General features: G+C 41.4%; 1 protein-coding gene across 1 annotated transcript in view; it reads right to left on the minus strand.

Annotated features, from left to right (window-relative positions):
* Positions 1-1,213: 1,213 nt before the first annotated feature.
* Positions 1,214-19,306, minus strand: part of lrrc75a (leucine rich repeat containing 75A) — a 62,785-nt gene continuing 44,692 nt past the window's right edge. The window contains exons 4-5 of the mRNA XM_035155210.2: positions 8,036-8,309; positions 1,214-6,722 (exon numbers count right to left, since the gene is read on the minus strand). Coding sequence (XP_035011101.1) covers positions 6,129-6,722; positions 8,036-8,309 — 868 coding nt within the window. The 3' untranslated portion in view covers positions 1,214-6,128. The remainder of the gene's footprint in view (positions 6,723-8,035; positions 8,310-19,306) is intronic.

The raw sequence follows: 19,306 nt of genomic DNA on the forward strand, positions 1-19,306 counted from the left end.
TTTATCCTCTGGAATCATATAAAGTGTTTGCGTGGGTGTGGTCTAGGTATTACCTATTTTGCGGGTACCAAAATCTGTTTGCACATTTTGAAGACTTGCAAATAATGTAAATCATTAAATTCTAAGGTCAAGACATGTTTTAAGGGTTAGGTTTAGGTTTAACTTTAGGTTAGGATAAGGTAAGGTTAGGTAAGGTGAGGCAAGTTTATCTGTATAGCACATTTCAACAGCAAGGCAATTCAAAGTGCTTTACATAAAATATAAAAAGCATCATGACAAGTTGTAAAAGCGACATAAGACAATACAAAAAAAGGCGCATTTAAAAAGAAATTAAAAGTTAGAAAGGAGTTGAATACAGAATATAAAAAAAATAAGTACAATAAGAAATAAAAGAGTGAAAATAGGAGTGCAGCTAAAGTATGATTTTATTGTATGATTTAATAAAAGGCTGAGGCAAAGGACGTTTTCAGCATTGATTTAAAACAGCTAAGAGTTGGGGGGCTTGTTCCGCAAATGTGGAGCACAGAAACTGAACTTAGAAAGCAGACCTGTTCCATACGACCTGAGGGGTCTGAATGGTTCATAATTTATCAGTAGATCCAAAATATAGTTTGGCCCTAGACCATTCAGTGTTTTAGAAACCAACAGCAGGATTTTGAAGGTAAGGGTTAGGGTTAGGTAAAATAGTAACTCAATGTAATGTCTTCTGAAGTCAGGGAGTCATTGTTTGTTTTGTTTTGTTTTTAAGCTCCTTAATACACCATGCAGACTCCTGTACCAGGTTGTCTGACACTGGTCTTCTGATCTCAAAGAAAAACTAACCATGTGCTTGCATGAATTCTGGATTGGTGCAATGTCTATAAAAAATTATTTGGTCATTAGTCATTAATGTAATATAAACACACAACCAAGTTAAACAATGGGAAACAAAATGCTCCATTGCAATATGTGTTTAACTGAACTATTATTACATTTGATAAAATGCTGTACTCACAGGACATTACCTTGAAAAATGCAGTAACAATCCAAAACTAAAAAGCAGGTGTTTAGGTGGTGGTGGAGGCTCCTCCACGCTGAGGCCTGGGTAGTTTGTGCTGCTCTCCGGGCCTCCACACTGGATGCAGCTGACACATACAATCCAAACATTTGCTGTGGGTGGAACAGACCTGGAGCAGTCGTCACAGTCAAACACAAAAAAACCCCAAACAGGATATGTTTTTATATCACAGAATTTATTGGCAAGATCCATGGCATAACAGAAAAGGTTAGGTTGTACAGTGTCACCTACTGTTGGCCTATATAGCAATCCACAGAGCATTTGTTCTGTTGTATTGTCTCAGTAAGCTGGCTTGAAAATAAAAGATCCATGGGAGCTGTTGAAAAAGGTGAGCGACAGAGGAACGTACTGTAGAGAGAGTAATTGAGAGGTATACTGAATATAGAATATATATAGAAGAAAGACTCATGGGGAGAAAACATCCAAGGCCACAGACAGTCGCGCCTTCGGAATCACATTAGTTTCTATTTTACATCTCACAATACATCACTCATAGGGCAAGACGTGCACGGCAGTTCCGCATCCTCTAGTCACTAATAGCATCCATAGTTCATTCCTGCTCAGTCAGTGCAGCTAAACAACATGTTGATCTCATGTCTCATTGCGATATATGAAGGGAGTGGTCCCACTGCGTGTGGTGACAAGCAGCGACTCAAACAATAGACACATGGCTACAATGGGAGCAAATGATAAATACAGTTACAATGAAAGAAGTAAAAGTGAATCAAGTGAGATTGTTTGTTCAATATTCTCACTAACAGGTACAAACACAAGAGTTTTAGTCAGTTTGCATCTTCAGACACTTGATTCTTACTGGGTTCTTATTCTTAATCAGTGTTTTATCTCCATGAAATGACTTGTTGAAACCCAGGGAATCATTTTAATAAACCATGGTCATTCACACGTGTGTGGAATCATATCAAAATATCTGCAGGAGTTAAATTTGATGTCAGTGTAAGATCAAACTGCACTGAATCCCTCATATCATGGAGTGATGGATCAAAGGTTACAAATTAAAAGCCCAGTCTGTGTTCGTACATCGGCCTAGTTCCAGTAGTGATGTCCTCGCTTTGATTTGCCATGACCTTAATATGAAAGCAGACAAGTGCATGTTTTTTCCGCACATTAACAAGCATGTACACATCCCTCTCATCTCCACTGACCAACACTGTCTGTCTGCAGTGAACCTGAGAACCTGTCTATAAAACCAGGGATCCACTCTGATCCACCATACATGATATACAAACGTTTAAATCACAATATGAACTCATTACTTAATAATCAGTATTTGACGTTCTTTCATACAATAGCTCCAAATGCTAATAATCACTGTGGTTTACAAGGACGTTCTTCCTGTGTCTCACATGAATCATGTGTGATGCTGCCGGTGATTGTATAGAGCACGGCGGCTCGTCTACTCTCTGTTTAAAGGGTTACACACAATGACTTGTGTGTAAAATCCATCTCAATGCAGCATAAGCTCAGAGCTCTGTGTGAAGCTGCTGCAGATTAAAGGGAAGATTCTTCTTGTAATGAACACGTAATGAACATCTGCATATTAGGATCACAATACATTCAATGAAAAACACAGACCATACAAGGTTGGTTAAAAGACCTTGTTGCACAGGCTTTACATGGACTTGTAGGCTCAGATCACTTTTAATATATATCTTTTTAATGATTATATAAATATTTTAAAATGTGCCAAAAAAAGTATTTCGCTATGCACAGTTGATTTCCTACATAGTCTGTGCACATTAATTTAAATTCATTCAAAAAAGTATCTTCATTTAGATGTTAGTCTTTAAATTACACATTTTATAACACAGCCTGTGATTTACATTGTTTTTATGTTGAATGAATCAAGTACAAACTCGATAATTTTTGCTTGTCAGAATGTGGTTTCAATAAAATAGTCTGGCCATCATTCGGTCCAGTGCTACTAATGCAAATCAGTTGTTAAGACATATAGCTCCACATGTTGGATTCTCATCATGTGTACCTGACCTTTCCACAAAGACATGTGCAATTCTATAGAGCTAAAGTAAAGCTGATAAACTGACGGGTAACACATGGCATGTTTTAATTCATTTCACATAAATAAGCAACAACTTCCATTTTTTAAAGGGGGACTCTCCTGATCCTGAAAAGCAGAGGCCGAGGTTTCCTGACTTTAAAGGCGTCAGTATAATCTGTCAGAAAGGCTCAGACGATCAAAAAGGGTCAGGAACCCTCCTACCCACCACACACACACACACGCACATACACACACACACACACACACACTCTTTCGACATTAGGATTTGGTGGTCTATGTGGGTCAATGGGTTTGAACTTTTCAAATTTTTCCCTTTTCATTGTTTTACAAAACAATTTCTGCCACTTGTCATGTGAACAACCAAGGTAAAAATGATAAATGTCTTCATAGAGAGATTGAAAATGGAGATTAAATATGGGTATAACCCCATATGTAAACAATGCTCTCTCTCTCCAAGGTCACTGATACTGTGTTTGTGTTAACATCATGGCTTTTCTTGGGTGTGTTGGTTCCCAATGCTATGCGACGTATCTATAAAAAGCAGTTCATCACATGACCAGTGGGGGGCAGTAACAGAAAGATAGGTTAGCAGCAGTTATGGATCACTACGACTATGGCAGAAGAGAAGCTCGTCCACATGTAATACCATCTACGATGTCACAGCTGTCATTTTCTCTGGCGTGAGCTCAACATCGACAATACGATTCCCTTATCGAGTCGTCGTGGCTTCTGTTTATGTTGTGCAAAAGTGGATAATTGGATGGCACGGTGGTGCAGTGGATAACATTGTTGCTAACCCACTGGGATCGAACTGTATTGTTCCTCTATAATTCTCCCTGTGCCTACGTGAGTTTTCTCTGGATACTCTTCCTCCCACAGTCCAAACATGCATCTTAGGTTAATTTAAGACTGTAAATTGCCCATAAGGGTGAATGTGAGTGTGGATGGTTCATTGAATTGTGACCTGTACTTCCTCTCTTGCCTCATGTCAGCTGGGATCAGTTTCACCCCCCCACCCCCACCCCAACACTCAAAGGATAAGCGATATAGATAGCGGATGGATGGAAAAACGGATCTGCTGTGCATGAACTGCCCCCTAGTGGGTATTTATGAATCCATAATATACAGACAAAGTACAAAACCAAACATATTTTACTATGGAGTTGCAGCACTAGTGTGTGTGTATATGTTCACTGTCTATTTGGAGCAGAACACATCATACAACACGCTGGTTCGATTTCTTTCCTCATAGCATCGTCATGGTTACTTTTTCAGATTCAAGAGAGCTCCTCTAGTGACAGAAAATATTATAGACATTTTTCATAGGCGGAGGAGAGAGGTACTTCTTACAACACTGAGCATCACATGTAAAATCAGTGGAGGGGCCCTGTAAAATATACACAAACACCTGAATATATAATACAAAACAATTCAACAGCTCTGTTTTTTGATGATATTCATTACAAACGAGTGTAAAATAGGTGTAGTGAACTCTTGTGTTTTTGGCATTGTTGTATTGCACTGAATGATACTGCCCAGTGTTTGTGTTATTTCACACACCCCCTGTACTCAGGCATTATTCCAGCCTCCATGGTGGAGTCAGCTGAGGTGAAGATTTGTGATGCAACAGCAAAGCCTCACAGGCGCCTTCATTTTTAATGCCACACACGTTAACGGCTGCACAGGCTGAAGCGTATTAGTGCTCGGGACAGCTGTCTGCAGAGAAGCATAAACTGTATACGCACTTTTTTTACACACATTTTAAACTGCTTGAGCATGAGCTTCTATGGGAAGTTAATATTCTCTGCCTTAATATAATCCTACTTTCCATATCAATACAACCTTTTCCAATGGGGTTCCTTGGAGAGTGAGGCTCAGCTTCACCCCCAGGTTTGAAGTATTACTCATGCACACACATATGACTAAACCCAGACCACAAAAATAACAAATATGGTTCCTTGAATTGTGCGGTGTTCCTCTTGAAATGGCTAATATAAATGACTGCATACTGAATATACAGTGTATATACACATATATACTGTACTATGCACTGTACATCCAAAAATACTGTTAGTTCTTAAAGCTTTGCATGGACTATAAGTGACACATGGAGGGAAAGCACTTACTGGGTGAGAGCTACATACTACATAAAGATATCTGCGGCCTATATAAAGACACTGCATTGTAAACATGTGATTTACAGTAGTGTACAGTACCATGGAGTGACACATGACCTAGATTATGAGGAGAAAGGCTACTAAATATTTCAGCTGAACCCCCCAGGACTTTGGGACACATAGCAATAAGACCACTGAGCCTTACAAGCTGTTTACTTCTTTTGGTTTCAGCTGACTAATTTCATCCTCGCTGCACTTGTCTTCCACCAGAGGACCGTGCATCTGCTCGTTTCTTGAGTAGCAACGGATTTCTACAAATTTGTTGGCCTGACTATTGAATCCAGTCGATTTTCTTCTCCATCTGGCTGGATGTGGGAGGGAAATATTTTAAACATTTCCACTAGTTTTTTTTGGCAAATCATTTTTTTTTCAAAAGATTGAAGGGCCCTGATTACGTTGTATGAGTCTCCATTTCTATATTTTCTTTGAAATCTCTCTACCAGTTATGGGAAGTGTTACAGGCACATGTAGGTATTACCAGGGTTACCAGGAGGAAGGACCTGAATAAAGATTATCATTCTATACATAAAAGCCTCACGTGATATAATTAGTCAGTCTAGTCTAGGTATAAGCATTTTCAGTCGATGAAACAACAGACAGTTAGGATAAAGCTGATGTCCTGTTGGAGATTGTCTCCTCATGTTACAGTCACCAGGGTTCAGCAACAGCTCGTCCAGAATCAGATCAGTGGAGGCAGTATCGAGTGGCGTGTTCATTTTGGATCACATCCTGCCACCGCTGCAGCCTGTTTGACTTTGAGCACACTCCGTTGGCCTCTGCAGGAACCCTCTCTCGTGTCCTGTCACAACAGACTCGATACAGGATGGGGAAGTATTACCAGAGTGTGGAGCAGCAATCAGGTCAAGTGGTCCAATTGGTCGGTCAAGTCGTCCTCCTCCACCCTCATTGGCTCAACGGCCCCGGAGGAGTGCAGCGACTGGCTGGAGGAGGAGTGGCTCTGCGTGTCGTCATCGTCCTCTGCCATCACAGCCCTCCTCCCCGGCTGCTGCGCTCTCCTCTTCGCCTCCTTCTCCCCACCCTCCTCCCCCTCTCTCCTCCCCCGCCCCCTACCAATTTTCCTCTGCTCCTGCACTGTCCACATGCTCTCTTCCTCGTCCTCCTTTCCCTGCACCTCCCTGTCGAAGTCCAGCAGCTCCTCCATCATCTCCTCTATCTCCATCTCGCCATCCAGCTCCTCCTCCACCTCCGACCGCAGATCGCCCATGCTCTCTGTCCGGTTTGTGTCATCCGTCTCCTCCTCTTCCTCGAGGCCCCTCAGTCTCTCAGGTGGGTCGCTGGCCTGACTCTCTCCAAACTCCAGGATGGTGGGCAGGTTGCCCTGCTTGGGGCAGCGCTTCCTCAGGCTCACCAGGAAGGGCTGTGGCAGGGAGAAGATGTCAACGTTGTTGCCCAGGTCGATCCATGTCACGCTGGGGAAACTGCCTGGATCCTACAGGGAACAAAATATCAACAAACTGATCACCATCGTCTTATTTTAAGTAAATAACTGCAAACAAATAAGATCAATAGGATTGTCCAAATGTACCACCTTCACACACTTGCAATGCAGGAGGTGCCTGCATGACACATGGAGCGAAACTCCTCAGTGTTTCTTCTCGTAGCTAGCACAGCTGAAAGTGAATGTGAATTAGAGTCTGACAGGAGAGACCTCTGCTGCATATCTTCCCAGCCTCTCTCCCCTCTCCTCCTGCCTTCTCTCTACTGCCAAGTCAGACAAACACGCACACCAATCAAAGACCTTGATTTAGTATGTGTAGACTTGTACAGCCTACAGGAATGTTTTTAAAATCTTTAGGGAATTTCCACAATTTCCTAGGGAACATACAAAATCTCAGGGAAGTCAGGAATTGATTTGAGGAGCCAAGTTTACTTCATTTAGCATTTTTCTGGTGCCACAAATACCTTTACTCTGGAGGTAGAATATTTTAGAATGTGTAGGAAGTACTGGGCCATCAGATGCATTTGTCATAAATGCGTTTTAGTACTCAATTTAGTCCCTAACTTTAGTTTCAGGGTCTTGTTAGTATCTAAATATATTTAAAGGGCCAATACTGACCTAAAATTGACTTATTTTAGTGTTCTGTACTATAATCATATTGTTTTAAACATAATATACTAAAAGGTAGTTTTTATACCTTACAATAACAGCTTCAAAATCTGGAGGCTTGTAGCTACACTATGTAACTCTGGCGTGTCATGCTAGAAGTGTACGACTTGATTTACAGAAAACGTCACACACCAAAAACCAGAGCCGGAGCTACCAGCTAGATATAGGAAACAACTAGTTGCTATTCTCAGTGTGGACATCATGTCAGAGCCACTTAAGTAACTGAAGAGGACATTGTCGGTGGAAAAAAGAAACCGAGAGCTAAAAGAGGCCAAAGGATACGGGACAGATTCCGACCTGGTGTTTGCGAATATAGCTGAGAGCAAATCTTACATTGTGTCACCCTAAGGCTCAGAGAGAATAAAGTGGTGGGACCAAGCTGTGCATGATTCTAGGATAACATATTTTTCTGACTTTTGATTTAGTGGCTCTTGTGACCTTCATTTCTGTGGTATCTGTGGACATAAAGTGCGTGGTTGATGGAGGTTGTAGGAAATCAATTGTTCCCTGAAATTGTTCTCCAAAGGTTTTTGCTCTTTAGTACACACAGGGTTACAAGCAACAATACTATATTGTAATGACATATTATCAGTACATTTAAAAATAGAAATCTAAAAGATAGGTGACTCCCCGACCTTCAGTGCATCAGTGACCTCCTTCAGAATAGTTCTGGTCAGCCTGTTTCCATTCAGTGCCAGGGTCTCCAGATGTGGCAGAGCAGCCAGCGTGGGCAGGAGCAGGAGGAAGGCCTCGTCCGTCAGCTCGGTGAAGCCCAGCTCCATGCTGGCCACCGTGGACGCGTGGCGTTGTAGGTGTGCACACAGACGCTCCATGTCTCGAGCCACCAGAGGGATACCGGACAGATCCAATGCCCCGCTGGACAGAGGGGCTGACAGCACCGCCTTCAGGCTGGAGACAGACACATGAACATTTTTAATGTCACTAGTAATTGTGTTGGTTTGATGCTGATATTTTGTGATGTGTGTTCATACATGATTTTTCTTCATTATTGGATCATTTTCTGCCTGTTTGTAATGGGCTGTTCTCTTGTGCTGTGTTAATGCTCAGAATTATTCCTTGTCATTAGTGAGTGCTCCTCAAACAGTTCTAATAGAATGTCAGCTATTATTGGCCACATGCCGCTAGTTTTGATCACTGCTGTAGTTCATTTGAGGATGTTAAAGAAAAAATGTTCAACACAGTCCGTAGACTGAAGGCACACTGCCCCACCCACACTGACTGCCACAGAGTGCTGGTCGTCTGTTTATTCAAATTTTATTCATGTTGAATGTATCACATGTCCAAATTGTACCAAACGCGGTACTGTACTGTTTGCGAGATATGCGTTCCACATACAACCAGACACAAATTTTTGTGATAGTAGATAGATACATTTTCATAATATTTCATTATTGTACTGCACTTGTTGCCCTTTTACTCACTCTTGGTTACTCAATCCATATGAGTGGCTCCATATAATAACTATTTTCAGTAAACACTCATTTTGAACCTGACACTTTTCTTGCATCCACAATCTAGGGGTACAATCAATACTGTTCCTTGTAAAGTACTTTTAGTGCTGGTCAGTTGTGTTAAGGATGTGTGACAATACAAACCAGCTACACATTTGTTATTGGAGCACTGGGTAGAAGTGAACCAATTCAACCAGTTTTAAATAACTCTCTCTCTGCTAAAAATAAGCCCAGAGGGACGCCTGGGTTTGGCAAAGAATCTTGTGAGAATCCATGGTCCGGTCCATCATCTGACTTAAAATTTTATTTTTTACAAGTTACAAACAAAAACGACACTAAAAATGGGACATGAGGGCCAACACTAATGATCACACACCAATAATATACACTTGAGGGAGGTTTGGGGACACACATGCACACAACGCCGGCTGCCCCTTTCAGCACAAAGGTTTACTGAGAAACTAGCGACTGTGGCACAGACTGTGGGATTCAACTATTATCATCAGTTGACAGAAGATTATATTTATTTATTCACATACCAGAGAGACTCCAGTGGAATCTAGGCCAGAGCAGCTTAAAGCAAAGCAGCGACCGTCGGTCAATTTAGCCCTTAAAGGGGACATAGCATGCAAATTCCACTTTGTTAGTGCTTCTACAGGTTAATGTGGGTATCTGGCATGTCTACCAACCCAAAAACTCTGGGGAAAAAACACTCGCGCATTTTGTTATAGTTCCTCTAAGTCAGAAACGTCATGCTTGAGCGACTGGATTGCGCTTCCTGTGTATTGTGTCGTAACAAGGAACTGGAAGTCTCCTACGTGGTCTTGGCCCACCCCCACCCCCTCCCCCACTCCTACGCCGGGTTTACACCGGAGGCAGCGAGGCTGCGCAGGCAGCGCGCCGTTCCCAAGCACGCAGCCGGGCTGTTCACACGGGACGAGCATTTCTCCGCTGGTCAGCCCGCGATTCACTCACATGTGGCATTTGTCTGGATCGTTGGGACTGGGAGGCTGCAGCAGCTGCTCGGGAGCGACCGCCCGCTCTCCCTGGCGTGAGCTGGAATTTGTGTCAGCGCCACACAGCCAGCAGTGTGGAAGACTTCCGCAGTGTTCAGCGCTACTGTAACCCCCGAACCCCGACATTCAACGGGTACAACAACAAGCGGAGAAAGCAGAATCGCGGGCTGACCTTATATATACAGTCTATGGGGCTGACCAGCGGAGAAATGCTCGTCCCGTGTGAACAGCCAGGCGGCTGCACGCTGAGGGAATCGCGCTGCCATTGGGGGAGAGGGGGAGGGGGAGCTGGCTCATTAGCATTTAAAGGAACAGGCACTCAAAACAGGTCACTCTGTGGAGGGCTGTTTTATACAGGGTAAAAAGGGTGCTGTTTTATATGATCCTTGTGGTATTTTGACCAAAGTATGTTACAGACATTTCATTAAGACCCCAAGGAACCATATCAACTTGTGGTAAAATGGGCATGCTATGTCCCCTTTAAAAAAAAAAGTTTCCCTCACTTTCCCCAGGGCCACAGCAGAGTCATCTGTCACCCTGTTATATTTCTGGTTTAAATTTTAGGGTCAAAGTATGTGACAGCTTGTCAAATCCCCAATTTACCAACTTCAACATTTAAAGGCAGATATTTTGACTTGACATAGCAGGAGGAGCACAGGAGTTAATAATAACAGTTACATTGGCTCTGTTCTGTTGTGAGCCAGCGTGAAAAACACCATGATCCTGAAATGAATTGATATCTACCCACTATCCCCAAACATCTGTCTGTCTGTATGTAGAACATGTATCTCGCTAACCGTACAAGTTATTGGCTTCACACTTGGCATGTTTATTCTTAGTGACACAGGGAAGTGCAGTGTCAAATTTGGTGAAATTTGGACACGTGATACGTTCAATATTAATACAAATTCAATAAACAGACATTCAGCACTGTGTTGCAGAAAGTGGGGACGGGGCAGTGTGCCTTCAGTCTGTGGATGAATTGAACATGTCTTCTTCTACGTCCTCCAATATACTGCAGAAGCAGTGGGCAAAATAGTCTTGTGATCATATTTTGATAATCAGGAGTTTATCTCCATCATGGCAACAACATTCACAGAATTACTTCCTCTTTAGCAAAATGTCTGCAGAGTAAAAGCACATGTCTGTTTTGTTGCTGCAAAGCTTTATATCGAACTGAAGTATAGAGATTCTGATTTGAAAAGTTGTGAATTAAGGTCTGAAGATTGTGTCGATGCTTTACAGACCTCTGAAATATCTGACATGCAATGTATGAAAAAATAACACCAGGTCAGTAAATCATTCAAACTTATATATAAACCACACATGTGAACAGTAATGAAGAATTATTTTCTGAAAAACATTGACTATAAAATCTTCATTGCAGACAAACCAGGTAGGATGAATACAAGGGATGAAAGCTTCTCTAACTTCACTCTGCACACTTCCAGCACACACACACAAAAAAGTGACAGTATATTATAGAACTGTTTGAGGAGGACTCACAAATCACAAGGAATAATTCTGAAGTAGTTCCAGAGCATCAACACAGGACAAGAGAAGAGCTCATTCCAAACAGGCAGGTTCTGAACGGACACTGCACAAGTAAATACAATCCATCACATCATTCGTTTGAATATTTAAGCCTGTGCTTTTCCTGCTGGACACGGCAGTGTTTTGTTTATGTGCCTGAGTGAATGAAGGGCAGGTTAATGGGCTGTCTGCCTCTGGCATCTCTGCCCACTTGTTGCCAAACCTAATCCTGTCCCAGCACACCTTGTTTAGAACACAGAACCACATGCTGAGTCTGCCTGTGGGTCGATACTATGTTTACAAGACAACCAAAATATGAATATATGAATATCGGTCGGTAAAACCAATAGTAGAGGACAGGCTCAGGAGGTACAGTGGATCGTCCATTAACCAGAAGGTCAGAGGATCCCCAGTCTGCATGTCCTGAGGCACTCCTGGAGGCTGTGCCAAGAGTATATGGTGTATATGTTCAGTAAATGGTGTATGAGGGAAAAAGCTCTGTGTATGGAAGCGCTGTATGACTGTGTGTTTGAATGGGTGAATGTGACTCGTACTGTAAAGTGCTTTAAGTGGTCGATAAGACTGGAATAGCTCTATATAAATACAGTCCATTTAACATCACCATAGCAAGGTCAAAATACTAATACTAAAAAGTCATACTCCAGAAAGTAAAAGTAAATATTTGCAGCAAGATGTATTTGAAGTGTACTTCACCCCTTATGTTTGGCTGAAGTGTATGTGATATCAAAACCAGCATTCATGTATCATGTATAATCCAGTTTACAGCTCAAAAAACACATTGAGGTGTGCAGTATCTCTTTGCTGTATCAAAAGTAAAAGTACTCATTATGCAGTACACTGTCCCTGTCAGGGTTATTATTATGATCTATGGGGAGAACGCACAATTTTATGTTGTAGCTGTTCAAAGTTCAATTCATTTGTCCTAAACAAATCTCTAACAATGTTTGTCCTTGTCAGAGATTTATAAGTTGGAGTTGAGTAAATGGAAGCATAACATGGAAATACTCAAATTTTGCTTCTCACAATTGTCTTTTCTTTGTCTCGCGAGAAATGAATCCTTCTCTTATTTGAAGATTACTTAATTCTGATGTGACTCTCCTAAACTACCCCAGGAGAAATAAGGAGCAAGAGACTAGAGCCTCTAGTATAGAATTTGATCACTGTCACAAATTTCAGAAATTGTGTCGGCTCACATGTAAGACAATAAAGTTTGGTTTAGCTGCGTAATACTATATCAAGAATCTAATTATTTGAGATGAATATTGATGAGTGGTGGGAGACAGAAATATGGATATATGGATAGAAATAAGCATCAGGTTGCAAAAAGAGGAAAGCAATTGCTCAAGAGCAAAATTTAAGAGGTAGGAGAAAATAGTCTAAATGTAATATTGATCCTAAATTGAGCTTCTAGGAGAAAAATAAAAGACAAAGAACAGAACTTATTTTGAAGTTTCTTTTCCCTGGGTAGTAAGTACAAGTACATCAAATATCTATATGAGTGCAGAAATGTATATAAGTAGATAGCAAGAAAAAAAAAAGTAATTTAAATAAACTATCGTTAAATCAATGGGTTTAGTTTGGAATACACATTTTAATTCCACTACCACACAACACACCTAACACACCAGGAGGTATCCATGATGGTATCCAATTCTTAACAACCTGTTTGTTCTGGTCAAATCAACTTACTTCTACATGTTTCCCTATGACTCCAGCAAAATAATTTAAAACGTTTAGAAAAGTTGACACTTAGTCATATTCTTGAGTCAAAAGCTGTGCAGCTGCATTCTTTTTTAGCCTCGGGCCTACAAATATGTGTATCTCTGGTTTATGCCCCTTTCACATCACTTTTGTGTTTGTCTGTAATGGTGTTACATTACGTGATGGGATTTGAAGAAGTCTCTCGCCGACCTCACAGTAACCTCAACATGTCGCTGCAATTTCTTTTGCAGTTAATTACATGTCCAGCTCCCATGTGACAGAAACAAGACTCTGGTGCATAAATCTGAAGGTCAGGGCAGGAACTCTAGCAAAAAATACAAAAATATAAAAAATGTATCCATAATCCATATTAAACTAAACTGACAATAAAATATTGTAATAATGTTTCCATTGAACTACAATAGGTTGTTTTTTTCTCTCTAGTCCCTGAATCATTGTCACTACCACCACCTTAACACACTTCCTCTGGGAAATACAAATATTTATGGGTCCACAGCTGGATGAACTCACGCTTGAAGATCAGCATCCTAAAAAAAAGCATTGGTTTTGACTTCGGCCACACCGAGATGCCACAGATTCAATATTCACCCTATCTCTGTTTGCTCTCCACCAGCTCCTGAGGGGACTTCGGGCTCTGAACCGGCTCCACCATGTTCCCCAACTAAGGCCAACTTTGTCTGTGTGCTTTTTGTTGATGGGCTGGAAATGAACATCACTGCTGAGAGCATTGACAGTGAAGTGGCTCTAAAACCAAAACAATGAGCTAAAAATACTGAGGAACAGAGTCAGGTTATAATTCTGTTTGTCTAATGACATCTCAGTCATTAGAGCCATTGTTGTTACCTACAGTAAAGACATTCATCAGAGCAACTATTAACAGATGCATAAGTGTTATAGACATGAAGGGCTGCTTCCTGCCAATCATCAGTTGGAGACTCTTCAGATTCTTCAAGTATCACTCACTGTCCCATCAAGAGTCTCTGTCCACTTGGTGAAGATGTCTGCCACAGGTACAGACAGCTCTGGACCCAGACCCAGGGTGAGTCTGAGACCCCGTTCAGACCTGGTATTAAAGGGGACATAGCATGCCCATTTTACCACAAGTTGATATGGTTCCTTGGGGTCTTAATGAAATGTCTGTAACATACTTTGGTCCAAATACCACAAGGATCATTTAAAACAGCACCCTTTTTACCCTGTATAAACCATGTAGGGAGACTTCCAGTACCTTGTTATGACACAAAACCCAGGAAGCTCAATCGAGTCGCTCAAGCATGACGTTTCTGACTTAGAGGAACTATAACAAAATGCGCGAGTGTTTTTTCCCCAGAGTTTTTGGGTTGGTAGACATGCCAGATACCCACATTAACCTGTAGAAGCACTAACAAAGTGGAATTTGCATGCTATGTCCCCTTTAACATCTGATCACAAGTGTCCGAACACACTAACATGAGTCCTGAATGCGTCTTGAGATCCGATCACTCAAACCACATTTGGAGATGGTCTGGAACACATGTTGCCACATTCTTTTTCGCTTTGTGAATGCAAATGTTGTCCTGGGCCACATATGAAGGACCACCTACTCAGCTGATGTCCCCTGACCCGCTACAGTTTCACAATGAATCAAATGTATTTTGATGCTTCTCAGTGACCAGTGTTGATTTGCTAGTGGACACCACCACATTCTCAACACAGGTCACCACATAATGGCTGATACTTGTCTTCCATTTGTAAAATCTTTCTTCATAGCACATTCATTCATTCAGTTCCTCCTATCTCCACTCTCTCTCTCTCTCTCTCTCTCTCTCTCTCTCTCTCTCTCTCTCTCTCTCTCTCTCTCTCTCTCGTTCATACTGACGCACACAAACATTGTCTTCAGACAAATCTTTAAACTCATAATGGGTTAAAACAACACAAATAGGTCTTTGCAAACACAACTGATGAACAACATTATTTGTATCCAGAGCGGGGACGTGAGATACAAAACCAAGTGGTCACAGGAGACACATCCAGGACACATTTTAATACCAGATAAACAGATAAACTTAAAACTGTCAACTTATCATCGCATCTCTCATGATGGATGTTAATACCAGGGGTGAACAAGACCTAAGAGACGACCCTGATATGAATTACTCTCTGGCTTTTGTTTCATGTGTACCGTAAGAAATTTGTTTTGCACATTTCTTATCTGTTGTTCGCCTGCTTTGCTCGGAGGGATCTCGGAGGGATAACAAAAAACTGGCAGTTTAATATAGCATTGCTTGATAGTCTATATGGAAGAAACAATCAATCATTGAATATTAGTATTGAAAAACCAAATCTGACTTGACTGAGCATAATAGTAATAATAAGTGTAATGCAGTTTATTCCCATGTGCCATAAACCTTCACTGTTATCCAGCCACTGTAGTTTATTTTAAATCAATCCACCATACACCTTCCTGGTGCAGTACAAACTCATCAGACATGTGTATTCATCCGCTGGAGAAAATAGTCCACAGCCTGTAAACAATTTGCTATTATGAGTAATGTAAGAGATTCATTAATGGGATAGCTGGTTCTCGGAGGTTTTGAACACTTGTTACCAACATATCTTGTTTTGTTTTTGTTTTTTAATTAAAAACTTGCAAATAAATGCAAATAAAGTGTAAACAACATCTTAAGGCTGATACAGCCACCCCTCACTGTCTGGCTAAGTGGTCTGAAACCACTTCCCACAAGAGGCCCTGGAGGTTTGGACACCAATCCATCAATGCAGGAGGCCATTTCCTCCTCTCTGAGAGAAAGTGTTGTAATTAGTTAACACAGCTGGTGCAGCCATGCCCTCTGCCTCCCGCTTCACGTGGTCTGACGCCACTGATCTAATGGTTTCAGCTCATATTCTCCTCCCAGTGCTCCACTCATCCTCCCCACACCCAAACCAGCTCCTCTGGTGTGTTTTTTCTGCACTCAACAACACTCACACACCCCCACACACACATGCACTTTACATTGACATTACATCGATCATAGTTACTACTTGCCTAACCCTAACAATTACCTTAACCTAACCTTAACTTAAACCTAACTCTAACACTAAACCTAACCCTAACCCTTAAAACACATCTTCACCTGAAAATGTAAACACATCTCGGCCAGACTGCCTGTGTCTGACGTGTTATCAGCATTAGGAAATGTCTGGGGACTTTCCCAAACATCACCCCGTTGGCTTTAGCCATGCAAGCTACGACTTCCAGCAACACTCCGCCCACATGTTAAGGCAATAAACAACAAGAGGCAGGAGTGGAAGTTTGCAAATAAAAAGCAGATGAGAGGCCGAGAGAGATCATGATGCATTTTGGCTCCAGACCAGGATCCCACACTACAGAGAGAGACACACACCCACTTTGAATGGAGGTCATCCACCCTGGTCTAGACACCATCCAGTGGGATTGTGGGATTGTGGGATCAAGAGTTGGGTATGTCATCTGTGACATACTTTACATGGCTATAAACTCTGGCTTGTACACTTATATTATAACGATTCCTGAGAGTTTCACCAGTTGCTGTTACTATTCTTGTCTAGCTTTACATTCTGGTGTAGCAGCGATGACTGATTAACTGTGTCTCTATTCAGGGCTACATCCTTCAGAGGCTGCATTTGAGGATCGATTCTGTCACAGCGTTGCGACTAGACTGTCCTAATTTGAAGGCTCCTCCAAATGAGGCTGACAAATGTGTGCATCCACCCTCGAGAAATAGAGACTTCACTAGGTGGATCCTTCCCGGCCCAACATATCCCATGATTCATTGCGTTTCCGTGACGAATAGTTTTTCAAAGAGGTAAAGGCGGCAAAAGTGAGGCGAAAACGTCAGAATAATTTATTTTTAAATGTAAGTACTCAACCAAACCACTAACGGTTCACATTTATAAAAAAACATATTTTCAATGTTTTTAATCAACCAAAGAACATTTTCATCCCTAGCTCTGTAGGCGATGGCTTTAAGGGACAAAGGGATCATAGTTAAAGGGACCATTTATGCTCATTTTCAGCTCAATATTTTTATTGTGAGACTTCACCAGTATCTTTGCAGTTAACAGAAAAGGTCCTTATTTTTCTCAGAGCACCTGCTTTAAAGCTCCTCAAATCCTGCATATAGCAAATATCACCCACATTATGTATTATGTCCAATAACAGTGGATTCAGTCTTTATTCTAAGAGCAGCGTGTGACCTCAACATTTTATTTTGAAGATTTAAACAATCTGGCAAACTCCCAAAACACCAAAAGCTAAAATATGTTATCTGGGAAATAATAAACAGAGGGTAACAGAGGGTGAAAGCAGATAATTTGGCTTAAACTGGCAAAACACTGATTAACACTGGAAACTACATAAGGCAGGGGTCTTCAACGTTTTTCAGGCCAAGGACCCCCAAACTGATAGAGAGATGGAGCAGGGACCCCTACTATATATATTGTATAAAATTGTGTTTTATATTAAACTGGGCCTAGTGCCATGTATAAACATAGCTAACCTGTTATTGTGCATTCAATACTAAGCTATTCAAATATTACACAGGTTCATATATTCATGTTTTTAATTTAAACATGTGCAAGGTACAGGGTGGCCATGCCACTGCTATTTATAAACATACATGATGCATACAACACTGAGCTATTAAAATAATTCACAGATTCATGTTTTTATTTTAAACATACATGTAGAAGGGACAGTGAATCCTCAAGCCATCTGTGGATGGCACACATACTCCCACATTAGTGAGATGTCTGACCCTGATGAGTAGCACACAACTTATCTAACCTTGGATGGATGGCGGTTGTCAGGCAGAGGGTCATATCAGCCTCACAATATGTTGAATGCATGTTGATGTGTATTTAAAGACATTTAAATTTGTGGAAAAAATATATATATATATAATAAATTGTCTAATCAACCAAAAATTTCGCGACCCCCCGGCAGTACCTCCACGGACCCCCTAGGGGTCGCGGACCCCCTGTTGAAGACCTCTGACATAAGGCAAAATGTGGCCACTGCCTTTTATCAAATTAAAAAATAATTAATTTCTTACATGTCACTGTTATGGGTCCATGTTACTCAATTAAAATTTCTTGTATTGTCTTATGGTCCTTTTAAAAGTTGTCATGACGCCTTTTCAATTGTGTGAAAACACTTCCAACTGCCTTGTTGTTGAAATGTGATGTACAAATACACATGCTTTCCCTTGCTTTACTTTGGCATATCTTTCTGTCTGTGGACGGATTTTGTCCCCTGGACAGTGTCACGACCCAGAAGATGCTGTGATCAAAATGTAGGATGAGTTTGAAGATGGTCGTGGTCTAAACCATGAGATCTGAGTACCCATGTAATAATGTAGTAATCACAAGCAATTGCTAATTGTTGGAACAATGTCTTAAATTTCCATTGTGGTCATTTCTTTCTTTTCTTTCTTTCTTAAGTCTAAGAGATTATAACACTGATCCATTATAATCACAGCATAATCACATGACCTGAAATTTCCATTAGTCTATTTGAAACCTGAAGGGTCAGTCATGCCCAATGTTCCCCTTCATGTTGATATTCTGATATCCTATACGTGCCTTGAATTATGAAATTGAGGAAAGAATATCTTGAGAGCCAAAATCTGCTCCTCCACTAATCCCCAGAGGTGTAGAATGAATAAAGATACAGCAGGGACTTCATATCACCCCTATGAAAGTGCTTATTTTAACTCTTCTTCACAGCAAGGCTTAGCTGTGTATCACCTCCATACCTGTATCATCCTCCCAGTGTCTGCCCCTGTCTGACTGCAGCTCTCTCTATTATCTGTCTCGTGTGTGTGTGTGTGTGTGTGTGTGTGTGTGTGTGTGTGTGTGTGTGTGTGTGTGTGTGTGTGTGTGTGTGTGTGTGTACTGCACAGCAAAACATGGCAAGTCTCCTTTTGCCCCTGTTCTCTGACAACAGAGGTTGCAAACCATGCTCCTCTCCCTCATCCCCTGCACAATAAGACCAACACAGGAATTACAGAGGCTGTAAGCAGTTAGGTTTATGTCAGCCACACGCGGCTGCTGTTAATCCTCGACAGACGAGCAGGAGCAACGAGATCATTCTCCACTGAATGGACACTTGTGACATATTTAA

This window comes from Hippoglossus stenolepis, chromosome 4 (genome assembly GCF_022539355.2).
Source record: "Hippoglossus stenolepis isolate QCI-W04-F060 chromosome 4, HSTE1.2, whole genome shotgun sequence".
NCBI lineage: Eukaryota > Metazoa > Chordata > Actinopteri > Pleuronectiformes > Pleuronectidae > Hippoglossus > Hippoglossus stenolepis.